The 19,633-nt window shown below is 43.7% G+C and overlaps 1 protein-coding gene across 1 annotated transcript in view; it reads left to right on the plus strand.

Moving 5' to 3' along the window:
• The first annotated feature begins 12,423 nt into the window (after positions 1-12,423).
• cfap20dc (CFAP20 domain containing) overlaps positions 12,424-19,633 on the plus strand; it is a 92,319-nt gene continuing 85,109 nt past the window's right edge. The window contains exons 1-7 of the mRNA XM_063216203.1: positions 12,424-12,601; positions 15,144-15,216; positions 15,315-15,404; positions 16,317-16,410; positions 17,109-17,181; positions 18,798-18,912; positions 19,311-19,461. Coding sequence (XP_063072273.1) covers positions 15,196-15,216; positions 15,315-15,404; positions 16,317-16,410; positions 17,109-17,181; positions 18,798-18,912; positions 19,311-19,461 — 544 coding nt within the window. The 5' untranslated portion in view covers positions 12,424-12,601; positions 15,144-15,195. The remainder of the gene's footprint in view (positions 12,602-15,143; positions 15,217-15,314; positions 15,405-16,316; positions 16,411-17,108; positions 17,182-18,797; positions 18,913-19,310; positions 19,462-19,633) is intronic.

The following is a 19,633-nucleotide window of genomic DNA, read 5'->3' on the forward strand; positions in this document are numbered from 1 at the left end:
TGATGCTGTAGGTAGTGTAGATAGGCTATCAATGCAGACCTCCTTGGTAGGCCTATTGTCTACACATGCATTTGACATGCAAATGTACTGTACCACTCTCCTGGCATTTCAATTCCATTTTACAATTCAAACACATTGATAACCTCCCTATCATCTGGGGTTGGGGGCACCACCACCATTACATCCAAGACACCACACAGTGAAGGTACTTTCATGCGACTCAATCTGATGTGTTGGTCGGCTGTCCAAAAGAACCAGAAATCCATTTGATGCAAAACAGTTATTGTTCTTGATGCTATTTAGTTAAGCTTACTACCGGTATTACTCTTGTGTTCTGTAAGGTATACAAAAAAAAGGGGGGGGGGGGGTAGCCTCGCGACGCCATCCTCTGTACTCCACCCAAAGATTTTGGACGCACATCGTCTGGCAAAAGCCTCGAGCTCGGTTCTCTCAGTGTTTCGCCAATCAGCAAACAGTTGAGAGTGGTGACGTAGAACTCACCCGCGAGCTCCGTTACTGATTGGTTAAGGTAACTATATTCACACTTTGGTTTTGTTATTTGTATGTTTTTGCGACGCTATAACGTAACAGGCATGCTAATAAACCACAACATGGGTTTGAGTTTGGAACTTCAATTAATTTAAATGATAGAGTAAGATCAGACCATCTCCCATCGTCCACGGAGACGGATTCCTCATGGCTTTTGCCAGACTGATTGACGGAGTCAACAGTCGGCTATTCGCCCAGGCTAGGGGGGGGGGCACCAGAACTCAAACTCGCCTAGGGCGCCAAATAAGCCAGAACCGGCCCTGCTCCAAGTGTTAAATTAACACTGTAGACAAGTATGTGAAAGAAGTTCATCCCCATGACCACGAGCCATGGGTACCTGTTTTCCTCGCTGCTTCTCAAAACCATGCTGCCGCTGTGTCATTGACTTCTTTGTGGAGTATCGCAGCCCTCATTAGCCTTGATTGCCATTAGCCTTAGTCTCACTGCAGGGCCAGCCCCGGGCTGGCCCGGACAAAAGGGGGCTGACGGTGATCTCATCAAAAGGGGGCTAGGTGCTAAAGATGGCCGCCGGGCCAGGTTGTGGGGCTAAGGGCCGGTTTCCCTGGCCCGTCGAATTCGATGGGCCAGCAAGCACCGCCGAGGCTCGGAGGCGGGGTCAACCTCGTGCGATATAGCCTACCAGACCTTCGGCGATAATAGCGCAAAAGCTAAATAAGCCGACATAAATGTCATGTGTGAGTATTTGTGAGACACTTTTTATTGGTGTCCAGTGGAAAGCATGCCAAATCACGATAATGGCACAAGAGTTGGCGGCTAAAAGCAGAAAAAAGCCGACATGACTTAGCTATGACATCCCAAGTTTAGTGGTGCCCACGATGCCCTGATAACAACAAAAAAGTTATGTTGGCTAAATAACTTTAAAAACACAAACAGAAGTGCCAAAGTTGCATCTTATGAAATTATGCCATAAGAAAGCCAAACACCCCAAACTAATAATTTGCCCAGAATTTAGCGATAAGTCCCCCATGCAGCCACATTATTACACAGTAAAGCACAGCTGTTATTGACTTAGGCCTATTTAAAATCATCCTCACTCTGCTGCCCTAGTGTCTCATGTTTTGCAGACATACTAAACCATAGGCATACGTTTTGCAGACATGTGCCATAGTGCGCACACTTAGAATTCCCTGCAGGACACACACCGATGTTATGCAGATTGAACGACTTGTAGGCTACGCTACTTCCGTGGCTACTTTAATAAATAGTCGCTATTCCCCTGGCTCATCATTTTCTATAGCAGCTGATGAAGATGCTATGTCTCCGGGATTTGGTCTCTTTTCACATGGTAACTTATTCAATTACCTGCACATTCGCCATGAATAGACACGCCGCAACGAGGGGGTGTGTCGCTATGTCCGGGCTCATAATTTTCTATAGCAACTGATGAAGGTGCTATGTCTCCGGGATTTGGTCTCCTTTCACATGGTAACTTATTCAATTACCTGCACATTCATGTCTCGCTATGTCCGGGGCTCATGCTTCTGTGCGCTATTGGGGGGATTAACTGGGCATGTTCGCACGTCTCCTTCTGTTCACTCTCAGTTGTCGAGCTGCTCGTATTTTCATGCGTCTTTGTCTTCTTAACATGCGCTGCGTCCCATACAGCTTCTGAATCGACAACTTTGCCATGTAATAAAACTGTTCTTGAAAGGCAAGCCATTTTCTTTGCTTTTGCGTTGTTCTGTTGTTGTCCTTCTGTGATTTGGTGCGAAAGTGGGCTGTGCCCGACTGACGTTTCACAAACAAGGCGTGTACCTGAATGTGCCTGGGGTCGGCTATGAGTCCGATCAGGCAAAAAATGGCCCGGGCCGGCAGCTCCGAGCCGGCCACTCTCCTGAGCCCCGGGCGGCCCCGGGCCGCTGAAGCGCGGCTAATGAGACCAAGGCTATTGATTGCGGCCAGGGCTGGGCTGGGGGAGAAATAGGGCCTGGGCACTTTTGGCTTAAAGGGGCCCCTTATAATTAGCGACGCAGAACTGACTCACCGCTGGGCTCCGCACCCTCGTGGGCCCCTATTTTCAGATTTAAAAAAAAAAAAAAAAACATTTCTGAAAATAGGGGCCCACGAGGGTGCAGGGCCCACCGGGAAATGCCCGCTATGCCAGATGGCCAGGGGCCCACGAGGGTGCAGGGCCCACCGGGAAATGCCCGCTATGCCAGATGGCCTGGGGCCCACGAGGGTGCAGGGCCCACCGGGAAATGCCCGCTATGCCAGATGGCCTGGGGCCCACGAGGGTGCAGGGCCCACCGGTATGCCAGATGGCCTGGGGCCCACGAGGGTGCAGGGCCCACCGGTATGCCAGATGGCCTGGGGCCCACGAGGGTGCAGGGCCCACCGGTATGCCAGATGGCCTGGGGCCCACGAGGGTGCAGGGCCCACCGGTATGCCAGATGGCCAGTCCAGGCCTGATTATGGCCCCCCTCCAAACTGAGACTTCCTGGAGTTTTCGGTTGTGGATGCGAGTCACTGTGCAAACCATGTTACCAGAGAGAGTAGAGAGAGAGAGGTTCCATTGGCCCATTGTTTCCTGGTTCTATTATGGCCCCCCTTAGGCAGACCTAGGCAGACCTAAGGACTGTTCTATTCATTGTAGGAGCATTATGACACGCCCCTTTAGGCAGACCGGAACCTGGTCGCGTTAGGTGCCCATAGAAACCTATTATGTTGGCATATCTCTATACTTAAAGAATCTCTGATGTTACTGAATGATTTCCAGCCTACAGCTTGGCCTTGATAAAAGCAAAATGTTCAAATGATGTTCAAATTTCAATGGTGTTTACATAAGATACACAAAGTAGTGCCTTTGTCCCTAAATGTCACATCTAAATGCCACGTCTCACAAATAAATAGTGGAGTTATTTCATAATGCTTCTGTGAGCTCCAGTTCTTTTTCTTTTCATAGTCCTTGAGGAACAAGAGACTGTGCCAAATAAAAGAACAGCTTATACAATTTGCCAGACTGTGTGTTCGGAAATGCAGCTGCGAAGATGAGATTCTGGAGTAAGGAAGGATATAATCATTCACATGTTGGGTAATTGCAGATATGCGTTCCACATTTACATTATCTTTAGAATAAATAGATTGGAATTCAATCGTTTGGAATTAAATATTTTCCGTCAAGTTTGCATGAAGCATTCTCATTTAATTCTGAATAGGCTAAATGTTTGGGCATCAGAAAGCATTTCGATTGCACAAAGGACACAGGCCTACAGCATGTACTCGGTCTGCATCACTACTAGCCTGATAAACCAGCCTAAATGTGAGACCGGAGTAATTTAGTCTGGCCCTGATGAACGATACCTCCGAAGACTGTTGATGAGAACAACCTGTTGTTTTTTCAAACCGTGCCGGCACTCTGACCAATCGGTGATCTTTGCCGTTGATGTGCTTTCCCAACGGTGTTGCGAGGTTCGTCGTCATGTAACGGTGCAGAAAGTAGTCAGTATTTAAATCCTGCTGAAATTGGTTTTGTGTTTCCTATTACCGTATTTGTTTGTTTGTTCAATGGTTACACACGTCTATGTCTGTATAGTCCTGATGTGTGGCTCGGGGTGGGTCCGCTTTGTAGCCTTGTGTCCCTCCTGGCGTTCCGTCTTGTCTGTCTTGTCTTCGCGTTTATAACGTCCCCACGTCCCTGAACTCTTCCCTGTCTATCTTATGTCCGGGAAGAGGTATGTTGCTCCCATATCATATTGAAATCCATCTATAATATATCTTCATCTTAGTAATCCATCAATGTTCTACAGAGTCTTAATCTTCTATTTTAATAACTCCCCTAGTCATCCCTTGATGTATTGTCGTGTCCTTGTGTGTAAATATTGTTTTGTCACGTTGTCTTGTCACGTAGTTGATAGCCACGGGTATAGGATAAGCCCGTGGCTATGCTGCTGTTTGTTGGTCAGAGTTTAGTCCCTTGTTTCGTCCTTTTACTTTGCCAGGAGCGGACAGAGGCGCGTTCTCCCCCCCGATGACTGATGTGTATGTGTATTTTGTTTGTACCAGGTGTGTAATCATTTGTATTGTGTTCTGTCATTCATTCCTCGTGTTATAATGTTGTTGCTAGTCAGCCCGCTAGCATGAATAGCTAATCGTTCCGCTTAGCTCGGAATGCTAGCGTGGCTATGCCTACTGCTATTAAATACTGTGTTACCTTTTTTTAATGTGAATCAGTTATGTACCCTGCCTGTCTATCTTATGTCCGGGAAGAGGAGCGGACAGAGGCGCGTTTCCCCCCGACTGATGTCCATGTGTATTTTGTTTGTATCTGTACCAGACTTCAGTAAAGACAACAGTAATGCGCAGCTCCTGTGTGGACATTAACGTCATTCTAAACACAACGCAGACGAGACCCGTAACAGTCACTCCCTCAAAACCCCGCCCGCTTTGATTCAAAACAAATCGCTGCGTTGTGATTGGTTTTGCCTGACTCAGGGCACAGCGTTCAAACGTTCTCAGATCCGAGGCCAGACCCACTCGCTAGCTGAAAAACTTCGGCGTCCAGCGGGTGGCGCTGGTTTACCAGGCTACATCACTACCACTTGTCATCACATAGCAGCGAGCATGTAGGCTATGCATGGCAAGACCAATGTTGCCTCAGTCCAAATCTTGCAAGTGCGGTTTTCAGGCCACAGAGCATGGGAGCAGAGAGTCATCGTTCAGCTATAATAATAATTTAAATATATTTATTTTTAAGGCTTTTTGCCTTTGGTGCTGACAGGACAGTGGAGGAGAGACAGGAAATAAGTGGGGAGAGAGAGACGGGGAAGGATCGGCAAATGACTCGGGCCGGAATCGAACCCAGGTCGCCGGCGTCGGAGGTAGCAAGCACAGTCGGCCCGATCTTGGCTGAATGTCGGCACTGTCGGCTGTGTGTCGGCTCGGCTGGAACACTGGTTACCGTGACTCAGCCAACACTTCATAGAACACTGAAAATAACTGTCACTTCATGCAGTAACTAAGCCAACACTCGGCCAACACTAAAAATAACTGTCAGTCTCATGCAGTAACTGAGCCAACACTGAGCCGACACTGTCGGCATACGGTAATAGGGTCATTATTGGGCCGCGGACAAAGCCAGAATTGGGCCAACTGTCAGCACTCACGAAAAAAGGATCGGGCCAACAATGGGCCAGATAAACTTTGCTACCTGGGCCAGTGTCCTACTGTTGGGCCACGGCAGGGCCGGCTATAACCATTTGTTTAATCACCAGCTGACTATTCAAAGTGATTAATGAACTTGAATAAAGTTTCATGGAGCCTCTTTAATTACGCTTCATGTTCACATTAAAATACAAACGCTGGTTGTGATGTCATGATGTAACATGTAATGTTATCAGCTGCCACGAGGGAGCGTATATAAGTATGTCCGAGCGACCAGGCTACAGTTTGTTCTTAGATTGGATCCCTGCGGAGCTAAAGGCAAGCTAATGTATTCCACCACTCACACCCTACCCTCCGCATATGTGTCTTCTTTATGCCTCCCCCCGGTTCGCATCTTTTAATCTTCCCTCATATATTCCCTTGCTTCCCGTGGATGATGGCATGCTGATGTAATGATATGATATGCAATACTCACATATCAAAACACATAATTAATATGAGATGTAACTTGGCAGATCATTTGGCTGCATTACGTGGCTCACATCATGTGCTGTGACTGTAAAGTCTGCTCTTGCATTCAGATGGCGTACACACATGATATTTGTGTATTCCTTAAAAAGTTATTTATGCTACTGACCGTTTGCCAATATAAGGTATGCAATGACATTACCATCCCTGCTTCACTAATGGTGTAGTAACATTGTGATGACATTGCTGCTCCAATGTTCAGTTCACAGCTTTATGCTAATTAGCTGTCTCACTCCAAGATCGCTTGTCCGACCTAAACCCTGCATTACAATAAATCCACCAGAAAATTCACAAAATCTTCCAACAACAAAAAACAAATTAAAACCGAGACTCAGCCCCATATGAAAATGCAGCATTAATATGATTAGATAATCTGCATTAGCTCTGTAAATCCAAGTTTAATCTTGATGATTTAGCATCTCTTCTGTCATCGTCGCGGAGACCGAACCGTGATGTGCAACCCAACGATAAAGTCAATCCCTGGCACATTAATATTAATCAGATAGCCACAAAACTATTACTCCGCCAGGGGAGGCCAAGCGCAGACAAGCAGGGGCTTAATCAGGAACATCTCACAGTCAGGTCTCGTAGAGGAGGTGTGTGTGTGTGTGTGTAGAGGAGGTGTGTGTGTGTGTGTGTGTGTGTGTATAGAGGAGGTGTGTGTGTGTGTGTGTGTGTGTGTATAGAGGAGGTGTGTGTGTGTGTGTGTATAGAGGAGGTGTGTGTGTGTGTGTGTGTGTGTGTATAGAGGAGGTGTGTGTGTGTGTGTGTATAGAGGAGGTGTGTGTGTGTGTGTGTGTGTGTATAGAGGAGGTGTGTGTGTGTGTGTGTGTGTGTATAGAGGAGGTGTGTGTGTGTGTGTGTGTGTGTATAGAGGAGGTGTGTGTGTGTGTGTGTATAGAGGAGGTGTGTGTGTGTGTGTGTGTGTGTGTAGAGGAGGTGTGTGTGTGTGTGTGTAGAGGAGGTGTGTGTGTGTGTGTGTAGAGGAGGTGTGTGTGTGTGTGTGTAGAGGAGGTGTGTGTGTGTGTGTGTGTGTGTATAGAGGAGGTGTGTGTGTGTGTGTGTGTGTGTGTGTATAGAGGAGGTGTGTGTGTGTGTGTGTGCGTACATGGTCATGTGCATGCTGTACATGTGTTTGTGTAGCATTCAGGGCTTGACATTGGCACCAGCAAACCGGCCAAATGCTGGTAAAACTTGGCTTTGGCTAGTAATACTTTCAGTGTCACTAGCCAATTCTGCTGGCAGTTTATTTCTTGGTATGACATACGCATCAGACTTATACATGTATATTCTGTTGTTTGCCCCCTGTGTATCAATTGTTTGTATTTGAGTTCAAGACAAAACTCAGTAACTCAGTTTTGCTTTGCTTGATATAGGCCTACTGTCATGTAGAAAGCTATACACTCAAGTCAAGTCAAGTCAAGTAGGTTTTATTGTCAATTTCTTTACATGCACTGGTCATACAAAGAATTTGAAATTACATTTCTCATATTGCTCATATTGCTTTAGCGTCTCATCTTCTTAGGTTAGATGTACACCATTATGATGAAGAAAAAAACAATGTAAAATCTGTGGCTAGTGGAATAACTGAATGGCTAGTGACTCAGGAAAACCACTAGCCACAGTGGCCGGTGGGTGAAAAAGTTACTGTCAAGCCCTGGTAGCACTGTGTGGCGAAATGTATAATTAGGGTCGCTGACAGATTTTGCTGGGCCCGGGACAAAGTCATCTTAATGGGCCCCCCACCAATACATACAATCTAATGGGGACCCAATACTGGGGCCCCCTATCTCCCTGGGCCTGGGACAACATACCCCTTTGTCCCTTCCTGTCGGCGGGCCTGTGTATAAGTGCTGTGAGTGTGTGTGTTTGTGTGTGTGTAAGGGGCCTGTGTATAAGTGCTGTGAGTGTGTGTGTTTGTGTGTGAACAGTAAATTATGCTCAACACTTATAGACAGTAGGACCAACAGTATGGGTGTTATATTCAACCATGTTAAATTAGCACAGAAATATTTCCTTTGTTTGTGCGTGTGTGCGTGTGTGTGTGTGTGTGTGTGTGTGTGTGTGTGTGTGTGTGTGTGTGTGTGTGTGTGTGTGTGTGTGTGTGTGTGTATGAGTGCGTGCGCGCATGCGTGCGTGCGTGCGTGCGTGTGTGCGTGGTGCAAGATGACATAGATACACCCTGGTCCTTCTGCTAACACGTAGGAGATGGAAAACAGAAGAAGTGGGCTGGCTGCAAACATAAAATGAAGAGCTCTTTTCCAAAACGCTATATTCACCATTTTTGACTTTTGACATTTTAATATTGGAATTGACTGCTAAGAAGTCCTATAATCTATGTGTGCACTTCAAATGTTTTCAGAACACACTTTTTAAAGCTCTATAAAATGCATTTTGCAATGCAATTCAATGGAAAGCCCAATACAAAAATGTCAATTTCCCAACATTCTATAAAATGGATATATCTCATTTTGGAAAAAAGCTCTTCAAATATTCTCATGCAATATGGAAAGGAAAACATGAGGCAGGACAAGACATGTGGACAGCTGTTTGGTGAAAACATAAACACATACCATAATGAATGCAGACACACCAACCACACTTGAAAAGAAAGAATGTGAGGGGTGTGTGTGTGTGTGTGTGCGCGCGCGCTTGTTCGTGTGTACTAGCAGACAGAGAGAGAGAGAGAGAGAGAGAGAGAGAGAGAGAGAGAGAGAGCGAGAGAGAGAGAGAGAGACTTAGAGAGGGATGGAGATAGCGAGAGAGATAGCGAGAGAGAGAGAGAGAGAGACAGAGAGAGAGAGAGACAGAGAGAGAGAGAGAGATAAAGACTTAGAGAGGGAGAGATAGCAAGCGATATAGTTACAGCAAGGGAGAAAGAGTGAGAAACAATATAATAATGATAATTAGCGAAGATGTCAGAGTGTGACATAGTGTTGGAAAAAAAAGGGGAAAAGGCTGTAATGTTTTCCCTTCTGTCATTAGAGAATGGTGATTAATTTCTCAGAGTAGAGCTTGTCTGAAATTGGTGGATTCTCTGAGAATATGAGCTGGGTACGAGACGAGGCATGCCGGTTTGACAAGTGAATCATTTACATCAGCTTCATCATTGCAGGCTGCCGTGACACGGGGCAATCAGCAGACAGGCATTAACTAAAATATCAATCATGTGGAGTGGGCCGCCTGACTATTGACACTCCATTTCAGCGACACTTAGTCTTTTTATGAAGTAGGCTCTTGCCATTTTTTCCAGTCATGTCTGGTTGTGTTTTCTATGTAATGAAAACGAGTAGAATTCAATAATGAAGCGACGTTTCTGATGACTCTGTGGTCATCTTGAAAGCGTTGGCCTTCAAAAGTTCATCAATTCATGTGTATTTTATAGAGTATCAGCAGCCAGGATTTGGGCAGATAGTAAAGTATGTACTCACCTTTAAAAAAAATTAAAAAGAAGAGTGACCAGTATACAGTACTTAGCTCACAACTTAAGGGCTCTTGTCATTTTTCTTATCGCATTTGTGGAGTGTCCAGGAGTGGTCAGGTTTAAAAGGGAACTTCCTCCTTGGGAAACTGCTCGGGAAGACAAAGATCAAAATATTTAAAAAAAACATATTTTGTTACAGACAAAAAAAATGTAAAGAGTTCTCAAGTTAGCTTGTGGAAGAAATACACAGAACTGCAACCTTAAATATCAACAACGGTCACAAAACTAAATCATGTGCAATCAAGGCCTGTGTTGCCAAATAGTATTTCATGACTATACAGTACCAACATAAGGCTTATTTGTTGGGTTTATTTGCATTTTTCAGTGGCTACTATGCAATTGGCTGCATTTGTTTTTTGCAAGTCACCCACAGTGTTATTCTTCAGTATTTCTATTCCAAAATATAAATATAATAATAATAACCAAAGAAGATATTTTCTTCAGTTCCAAAATAATAGAAGCGTTTGATTGAAAGAGATCTCTGTGAAGTTTTTTGAATAGTCTATCTGTAGCTGCATATCTAAAAGAACCCTGAACATTTTAATACAGACACAGTTGTTTTATAGCATACATCAGTGCGTGAATGCCAACTGAAAACATCCGCAGTGTTGTTATTCAGACTCTCCATTTCTGAAACAGACAAACAACCAAAGCAACAAATGACTGATGCTTGTTGCTAAGCGCACATCTTCACCAGACCTTCATCATTTCTTTTGTTTCCAGATGGCCATGAAGTTCAAACAAATGTGGAAGAAAGAAAGAAAGAAAGAAAGAAAGAAAGAAAGAAAGAAAGAAAGAAAGAAAGAAAGAAAGAAAGAAATATGTAGTAGAGGTGCATGCTCAATGCCAGTGGTTGGCAGGAAATCAAATGTATAGTAAAAGAAAATAAATATTTGACAAACTGTAAGTAAAGTAAAGCAAACTAAAGTGAAGCACCAAAAATCAGATAAACAATCCCGGTGGACTCCTCCTTGGCTACTTTAGATAAGGAGAATGTGCCAGTGAGTGCGTTACAATATGCAGCCTTGCCTCCTCCACTTGTGCTTGTTTCCTCGCCCCGCCTCCTGGCCCCTCCTCCGTGGAGAAAACGATAAAGTATCCCAGCTGTCAGCCGAGCCTTTTGAGGGACTTTTTCATTCACCATCCCAATTGCAAATGAGAAAAAGAGTTTACTATTGAGCTTTTGCAAGATATTGAAATATAATGCTGTTGTCAATAATGTCATCATGACATATTACTTCCTGGTACGAGGAGACAAGCACAAGTGGAGGAGGCAAGGTTGCATATTGGAACGCACTCTGTATGTCCATGTGCTGCCAGTTTGAGCATGATGTGAAAATTGTAGACTGGTTGCAGGAGCACAGACAGAATACTGTGCCACGACTTGTGGTCCACAGCCTTGCCTGTGTGTGTGAGTGTGTGTGTGTGTGTGTGTGTGTGTGTGTGTGTGTGTGTGTGTGTGTGTGTGTGTGTGTGTGTGTGTGTGTGTGTGTGTGTGTGTGTGTGTGTGTGTGTGTGTGTGTGTGTGTTTATTTTATTTTTATTTATTTTTATTTCTCCTTTCTTTTACTAGGGTAAAAAACACATTGAGGCAGTTGCCTCTTTTTCAAGTGTGCCCTAGCCAAAAGAGCAGCAAAAACGCAAAACGCACTCCATACGACTCACAGTACAGACAGAAACAAACAAGTCACAAAGACAACATATCCACAGACAGCAAAGCATAAAAGATTGAGACATAAAAACATGCAAGACATTACCATAGAGAAATATGCAGGACATAACAAAAACATGCAAGCAAGACAAACAGCGCTCATCAATAAAATACACAACAAGGACATAACAAGAAGCATAGACCAATGCAGACACTTACAGGATGAACACAAGACATGCTACGCTGATTTTTGTGTGTGTGCGCGTGCGTGTGTTTGTGTGTAAGTTTTATTTGGAATTTGGAGTAGAGTTAGCCTAATTGGGAATTGAATGCCCCATGTAACCGGGCCAATGTCGTACAAGGATGACAGTCACAATGGAATACAGTAGGCTGGTCAAGGGGTTCCCAAACTTTACTATGGAAAGGCCCCCCAATATCCCGGTAGATTCCAGACAAGGCCCCCGGCCCTTACATGGACCGTGCCCCACTTTTTTCCTTTCTGTGCACCCCCTTTCATAGTCCAGGCCTGTGAGGCGGAGCCCCACTATAGCCTACATAAAATAATAAATATAACAGTTGAGATGCAATAGACTATTGTAATGCTGTTCTTAACTAATATAACTGAATATTGCTTGGCTTTTATCTGCTTTATTTTGGTTTATGTTATTCAGTTTATTCAATTATACTTTTCCTGCCAACCTGCACCTGCCCCTAGCACCTCCCAGTCCTTGCGGCCCCCCAGGGGTTCCCCCCCTCCACTTTGAAATCCACTGGGCTAACAAGATAGGCCACCTAGTCCTACCGTAGGCGTACTGTAAATTGCTGTAAGGTAGGCCTGTTAGATTGCCTAGGCCTAAAATAATTTAATAGGCCTAATAGTCTAATTCTAGTTTAGGTTTTTTCATTGTTTTGCTACAGTTTTGTATAGTCAGGAAATGCCTCTCTTTCTGTTTTCTGTCTTTTTTTCCTTTTAGTTTCTTTCCTTTTGTTTTTCTTTCTTTTTTAACTTACTGTCAGATCGCCAGAATCATTATGGCTGGCACATAACAGGACTACTGCGACTACATTCATGCGCATTGTAGGCTGCAGTGTACACTTGTTGCCGTGGTGACGTCTAACAAGACTCATGTAGGCTACGTGTAGGGAAGGGTTTTGAGAAATAATGTTTGTTTACCGTTTCAATATAGGCCTACTTTTCACGTAATGAAAGACAATATGTGCTCAAGTAGCTAGTGTTTCACTTGCTTCAATAAACGGTGGGAATACAGGTGAGTCCCATATGTTGCCATTGGCTAACCGCGCTATAAGGCTACCTTCACATTTTGGTCCGCGCAGGGTGACACCAGAGCAGCAACCATACAACATGTTATAGATAGACTATTACGGCTATACGAACAGCTGTTTCTTCGCGTGATAATAGTATTTCGCCAGCTGCACAATACTAAACAGCTATGTAGTGACCTCAGCGGTCTACACTACAAACCTGTGAAGTGCTTCAGTTGCCTGAATTTCTTCGACTTTCAGATCTCGTAGGAGGGCGTAGCCTGGGTAGTGCGTCAGGTCCATGGAGTCTATAATCGGGCAGCCCGAACAAAACAGATAAAGGGACAGCTTTCCCCCGAAACAAACTTTTTTTCTCAGCTCGGTCACCACCACACCACCTTCGTCTGTAATGCTGCCACTTTGGACTCAACTTCAGCCTAGACCAGGGATGGGGAACCTTTTTCATTTGAGGGACCACTTCAAATTCCTCCAAGGGCTGTAGAAGTCCTCCAAGGGCTGTAGGCCTACTGAACACAAACCCGGATTTCCCCCTGCACTTTACGCCGCCTATTGAAGGCAGCCACCTTTTTTTAAAAAGATCCCACCTCAGGGGCGGAGTGGCCCACCTTTTCCCACCGGGAGAATTTTCCCCTTGGCGGCCCTCTTTAAAAAAAAAAAAAAAAAACAAACAAACAAAAAAAAAAGCGAACAACATGGTTTCCTAACCAAAAAGACAAAAGCCACGAAATCTGCAGTCGTACTACATGTGAACATTAGTGTAGTCAAAATATCAACCTGAATTGGAGAATTTAGCCTACACCTTGATGAAATGCACAGCCAGTGGTGTAGTCTATGTAAAACGCAGGTATACGCACCCATTTCAAAATGTCAGGGATTGCAGTATACCCACTTAAAATGGATTGATCCATTATTTACAATAGCACAAATGTATACAGTACACATAAAAAAATGCTCAAATATACAGTATACCCACTTCAAAAAGTAGACTACACCACTGGAGCCATCATCACAGTCCAAAGCATTCATAGGCCTACTAGGTTAGGCTACATCCCCCTACTGTTCCATGCAAATGTGCACTCCACTGTCATTTTGACAGTTTGAAATTGAAATATCGTTTAAGGAAGACGGATGAGCATGGGCACAAAGTTTTGAGTGTGGGGATTTTTAGAAGAGTAGGCTTACAAAATATAGTATAGTAGCCTATAGTTTACAAAAAGTCTGTCTACATTGTGCAATAAACCCACCATGCAGCAAATAAGCCAAACTTAGCTACTTCAAAGCACAACCATAAGTCAACAAAATGTATAACCAAACGGTGTAGGCCTACCTTAAAACGCTGTCTTCGTCGCAGCAAATGTCTTTGTTTCTTGCCATTACATTTTAATCCACAGTTTAGGCTACACACCCAGCACTGCTCACATCAGAATCTTCTTGTGTGGTAATTATTTTGTTCCATTTCTTCAGACATTACATAGACTACATCCTAAATGTGCCATATATAAATGTATGTTTGATATACCATTATTTCGACTGTAATGAGATATACCTCTAGTTCTAACAAACCAATGCCATCAAAACATGTACAACGTGTTTTCCTGCTTAGCTGCAGTTCACTTCCTTACCACTTGGTGGAGTATGTTCGTAACCCAAGTCAATAACCACAGAACAAGAGAATCTGGAGTGGCAGACTGTAAACTGTAACAGTCATGTGGAAATCGGAAAATAAATCACAACTGACTAATATTTCCGTTCCTTGGTAACCAATCTAAATATCACAGGTTCTTGAAATACTGAAAACGAAACTATGTTACTAAGATCTAGTAAACTTCCGCGATCTACGGTGTATGAACATTATCAGTAGAGAAGGGGTGTGGCCAATTTACTGTTTGACACCGTCACTGAGGTATTGCGGTCGGGTAAACGGTATATATACTGTTGAGTCAACAGATATGTAATCAAGAATTGATTTGTAGCTTGTTCGCATTAGTTGCGGCGCTATGCCAGCTGAGAACATAGTGCGGCCGATCACTTTAGGGCCGGTTGAGAATTTGAAACGGCCGTTGTAAAATAGTTCGCGGCCGCGGCCCACCGGGACAAGTCCCCGATCTCCCGATGGCCACTCCGTGCCTGCCCCACCTTCTCTAGGTCCCTTGTCTAACCTAATTGTAGCCTATTGCAAATGTAATTTCTAAGATCCCTTTACAAAATATGTCATAGGCCTATTTAATGTGAAGCTGCAATATTATATCGGGGGCTGGGTAAAATGTCCTCAAGGGCCATTCAGCCTTGGTTCCCCACCCTTGGCCTAATCTGTTAATGTGACCTGACTGTGTTGACCTGCCCCTGGGTTGTGCCAGAAACAAAATATAGGCTCTGTTTCATGGTTATGTGGTAAAAGGCTTTCTATTCTATTCTATTCTATTCTATTCTATTCTATTCTATTCTGTTCTGTTCTGTTCTGTTCTATTATATTCTATTGGTGCCATTTAGGCTTCAAAACAAAATCTACACTTCTTTATCTTTCAGAGAGCTGAAACTGTCCATTTGCTGAAATTTGAACAGAAAGAGGCTTGTCAAAATGTTTAAAAATGAGTATCAGGTGAGTAGCCATCATGCGCAGCATGAACCTACAGTCATGAAACACTGCACGTGTTAAAGCACATGTTAATACCAGGAGTAAGACTTTCTTCCTCACAGGGAGGACCCTCAGTGGAGGTCTTCAGTGCACAAGGGAAAGATCCTGTGGCCAAATGGAAGCTGTGTGGTGGCTCATCAGGAATCAGTAAAGTACGCTACGCCTGTTTGCTCTTCACTTTGAAATTCACACCTGCAGTGCTGCAAATCCTTGCTAAAATCGACACAGGGGAAAGCCCTTTCCTTGCAAGGATGGCGGGATTGTAGACTAGGCCTACCTCATGAAAGCTTATGAATGATGCATTCATTTCAGAGTGAATAGTGATGTGAAATTGCTGTGCAGTAATATGAGGGGAAAAAAAGGTTTCAACACAACACAATCTTTGTCTTTTTGTCAGTGAAGGTGTGAAGGCGTTTAGAGCAGTGTTTCTCAACCTTTTTTTTAAGTGAGGCACCCTTTCAATTACTGAACATTTTCAAAGCACCCCTAAGCAACAAGCTGTAACATGGCATCGCATCGGATACCACAAAAGCTTAGGAAATAAACACATTTGGAGACGTTACACAACCTACGTTCAGTTGCAGCTTAGTGAGGTGATTTATTGTGCGTAAATGGCAAATGAAAGACTCCACTGAGCACTGACTAAGCAATACTTTATTAATTTAGACAAATATGTATTAAATTACATAATTTATTTATCAGACATGTTTCCTCGGCACCCCTGAGGGCGGCCTGCAAGTTGAGAAACACTGCTGTATAGAATCAGAAACACAGATACGCGATGATTAGACCTACAGTATATGGCCCTATTGCACAGTTTCTCACATCACTTTAAAAAAATCAGGTCAGAAATGTGTTTATTTGTAGTGAAGAACTGGAACAAATGTAAGAGAAAAGGGTCAGAAAAAAACACTAGCCTATGATCATGTTAGCCTAGTTTGCCTTAAGTCTTGGCAAACTCTTGACTATTGATTTTTGATTTGAATATATGCTCCAACTCTCCCCTCTGCCTTTCTGAAACACTGTGCTATGTCACTGACTAATAGTGTTTTTCTTCTGGGTAGGAGTTTGATAAGGCGCTGAAGGGATTTGTCTACAGCTTGGAGGGGAGCAGCCAGACAAACAGGATGCAGATACCACGGGATAGCAAAACGGCCCGTGAGTAGCCTAGTTACCTCCGCCAAGGAGGGTATGCTTTTAGTTGCTGTTTACACGTAGCTGGATATTTTTACATGTGGATATTATTTTCTCCTGGTTGTATTGGTTTTGCATTGGTTTTGGCCTTCCGTTTCCACGTAGCAGATATTTAAAATCCAGGTTTAAAAAGCAGGAGAAAACAATATCCTGTTTAGGGGGCTGAAACGCATTCGTTACAATGGAGGATTTATTTTTATCCACATGTTGCGTTTACACCTAACAGGAGAAAAAAAATACCCTGCTAAAAAAATATCCTGCTACGTGGAAACAGCACCTTAGTTGCGTTAGTTGTCTGTCTGTCTGTCAGCCGGATAACTCAAGAAGTTTTGTGCACAGATTTTGCTGCTTGGAGTTGTGGGAAATGACAAAAGGAACAAGTAATTAATTTTTGGTGGTGATGGGGATCCAGCATTAAAAATATATATATATATTCTTCACCATTATGTGACAGGGTGACTTTTGACATTCCAGTTTCTAACTCAACAAAAAAAAGCCAAAAAGACTTGGGAAAAATGAGGGTGTAAGCTTAACAGTCAAATGTCTGCACTCTCTGTGTGCATTTCTAGTTTTTCATACAATACTGGATGTCTGAACAATTGTGTCCAAGATTGTTGAGGGAATGCATTTACCAAGTCTGTTTGCTTGCTCTGTTTTCCTAGTTGGACTGGTTCAGAAGTGCTTAGTCCTTCAAGTGAAAGTCCCTTTTGGTAAAGATTTCTCCACAGAACTTCTGTAAGTATCACACCATACTGCAAAATGCCCAATGAAAGCACCTCACTGTTGTGCCCTGCAAAACAGGAACGCAGTAACTCGAAAATGGTCGAAATGGAGTTTAGATCGGAAATGGGCTTTAAACTACCTCATTTGTCTTGTGTCCAAAAACTGTGGTCCAACATTGTCCCGTTTTAGAGAAAAATCATGTTGAAAGTGCAAAAATTATGTTACGTCGTACAAAACAAAAACGCAGTAAATCGGTGAGTTACTGCTTTCCAATGGGAATGGATTGGGAGTAGACAGTAATACTAGCCAAGAACACAGTAACTCCTGCAGTAACTCCATTTTGTGGCAGTAATACCAGCCAAGAACGCAGTAACTGTTTTGTGGGGGGGGGGGGGGGGGGGGTTGAGTGCATTTAATTTCTATCCTATAAAAGTATTACAAGGAAGTGTCACCACCACTTTACCAACAACACAGTTGTCGGGCCATATGGGAAACTTTGAAGCCTTTTTTCTCAGTTCTCAGCCAAAATCTGAGTTACTGCGTTTTTGTTTTGTAGGGCACTATTGTCTGCAGCATGTTGAGAATGCTGCAACTTTCATAACCAGAGGGTGTGGTGTTGTTGTGTAGCCCTTGCTCTTTAAAACTCATTGTTTATGAATTCAGTCACCTTTATACTTTGAACAATGGTATGTTTTACGGTGAACAACCTAAATAAATCAGGAGGAGGAAGCACTGATTGTATGTGCAAACTGAAATAAAAGAGCTATTTCGGCTGTACCACAAGCACATTGTTCTACCAACTCTCGTGCAATACTTACCAACTGGTGGTGGTGGAGCCAGACCTTGTGATTAATGTTTCTGTTTATGACCTGGGAAACAACTTTTATGTTTGTGTGATTAAAAAACAACAACTTAATATTTATGTATTTGTATATTTACGTATTTAGTTTTGGATTTAAAATGAGGAGTGATCGTGATAGAAAGACTAAAGCTTTGTCTTCTTTATTCGGCTGTAACAGGGATCCAAAATGAATCCAAAGTTAATCCATCGCTGGTGTATCCATTAATTCGACACCCTGATGTCTTGAGCTTTTTTATCCTCCTCTAATCCCTCCGATTGACAGTCCGCATTACACTCGTTTTCTTTTCACATCAGACAAAAATGCAACAGGCATGTAACCGCTATTTCCCTGCTAATTATTCACTCATTTCACCCCGTATTTGTCACTGTTTCACTTGGCATGATCTTACACAGAGGGCATGAGTGATTTTCACTGCACTCGACTAGAGGTGCGGTTGATCTTGTCACTGGAAACATTATATTCTTTGTACGTTTGCTTTTCACTGTCCAGAAGGCCTATCATATCTGATAGCAGGTGTGTGTTTTGAATATTAGCCGTGCAAATTGGAATTTTATCTTGATGCACAGAGAATACAAATGTGTTATAAATACTGTGTGTATACTGTATGTAGGCTACTACTGTATATATTAGATCAGCTGTGGCACCTGCAAGTACCAAACTAATCAAGAACAATATACCGATATCATAATCATAATCATACAATATCTCTCCCTCCCTCTCTCTCTCTCTCTCTCTCTCTCTCTCTCTCTCTCTCTCCATACACAGGATTACCGATACAGATCATTTGAAGAGGAGACTGTACCTGTCAACGGTTAACAAAGAAGTTTCAGCTACCCCCCTTCATGCCCGAATTCCTTTTACGAGTCTTCCTCGCGATGTGGTAAGACAGACATCATGCTTTGGCATCTGTAGGTCTCAAATGACAAGTCACCTGGTGTGTTATTAGCCATGCAACACGTGTCACTCACACTGTTCTTTACGGGTACACTGATGTGGCATTGACTGACAACACGCTCGCTGGCATTTTCCAGAGACAAAAGAAGGCCCTGGGCTTTGTGTTTTTGATTGCCTTGTAAATGTCATCGCTGGCTACCCACCCATGTGCATATGTGTCTGCTCTGAGTCTGGTGGAGTGTGTTTTGTCAAATGCGTAGTTGTGAGCCAGTTAGCAACTTGCTTGAGTAGTTGCCAATGGGAAATTGCATTGCAAACAAAAAAAGTAACCAACGCAGTTAACAACTAGGGTTTCGAGAAATGCACCCCTGCCTTGTTTTGCAGTGGTGCAGCATGTACATCGACGTGGAGTCGCTCACGCGAGGCCTGTTCAAAGGAGCGGCGTTCCTGTACCTGGACGCCATCAGCATATCCGCCTCGTGCAAGGTCCGGCGGATCTTCACTGTGAAAGCTGAGCCCTTGGATGCGGACACAGGTGAGCGCCTTTTGCCAGGAGGGATGCCAATGCATTGTACAGTTAGCCTCGCACGCCATCCTACGTACTTCCGCCAAGACACTTGGCTCCGCACTACGTCTGGTACCTGTCTTCTGTGGAGCGATGTTGACCGGTAGGATTTTCGCCGGTGTTCTGACAAACGGTTCTACAT

Source organism: Engraulis encrasicolus, chromosome 14 (assembly GCF_034702125.1).
Source record: "Engraulis encrasicolus isolate BLACKSEA-1 chromosome 14, IST_EnEncr_1.0, whole genome shotgun sequence".
NCBI classification, from domain to species: domain Eukaryota; kingdom Metazoa; phylum Chordata; class Actinopteri; order Clupeiformes; family Engraulidae; genus Engraulis; species Engraulis encrasicolus.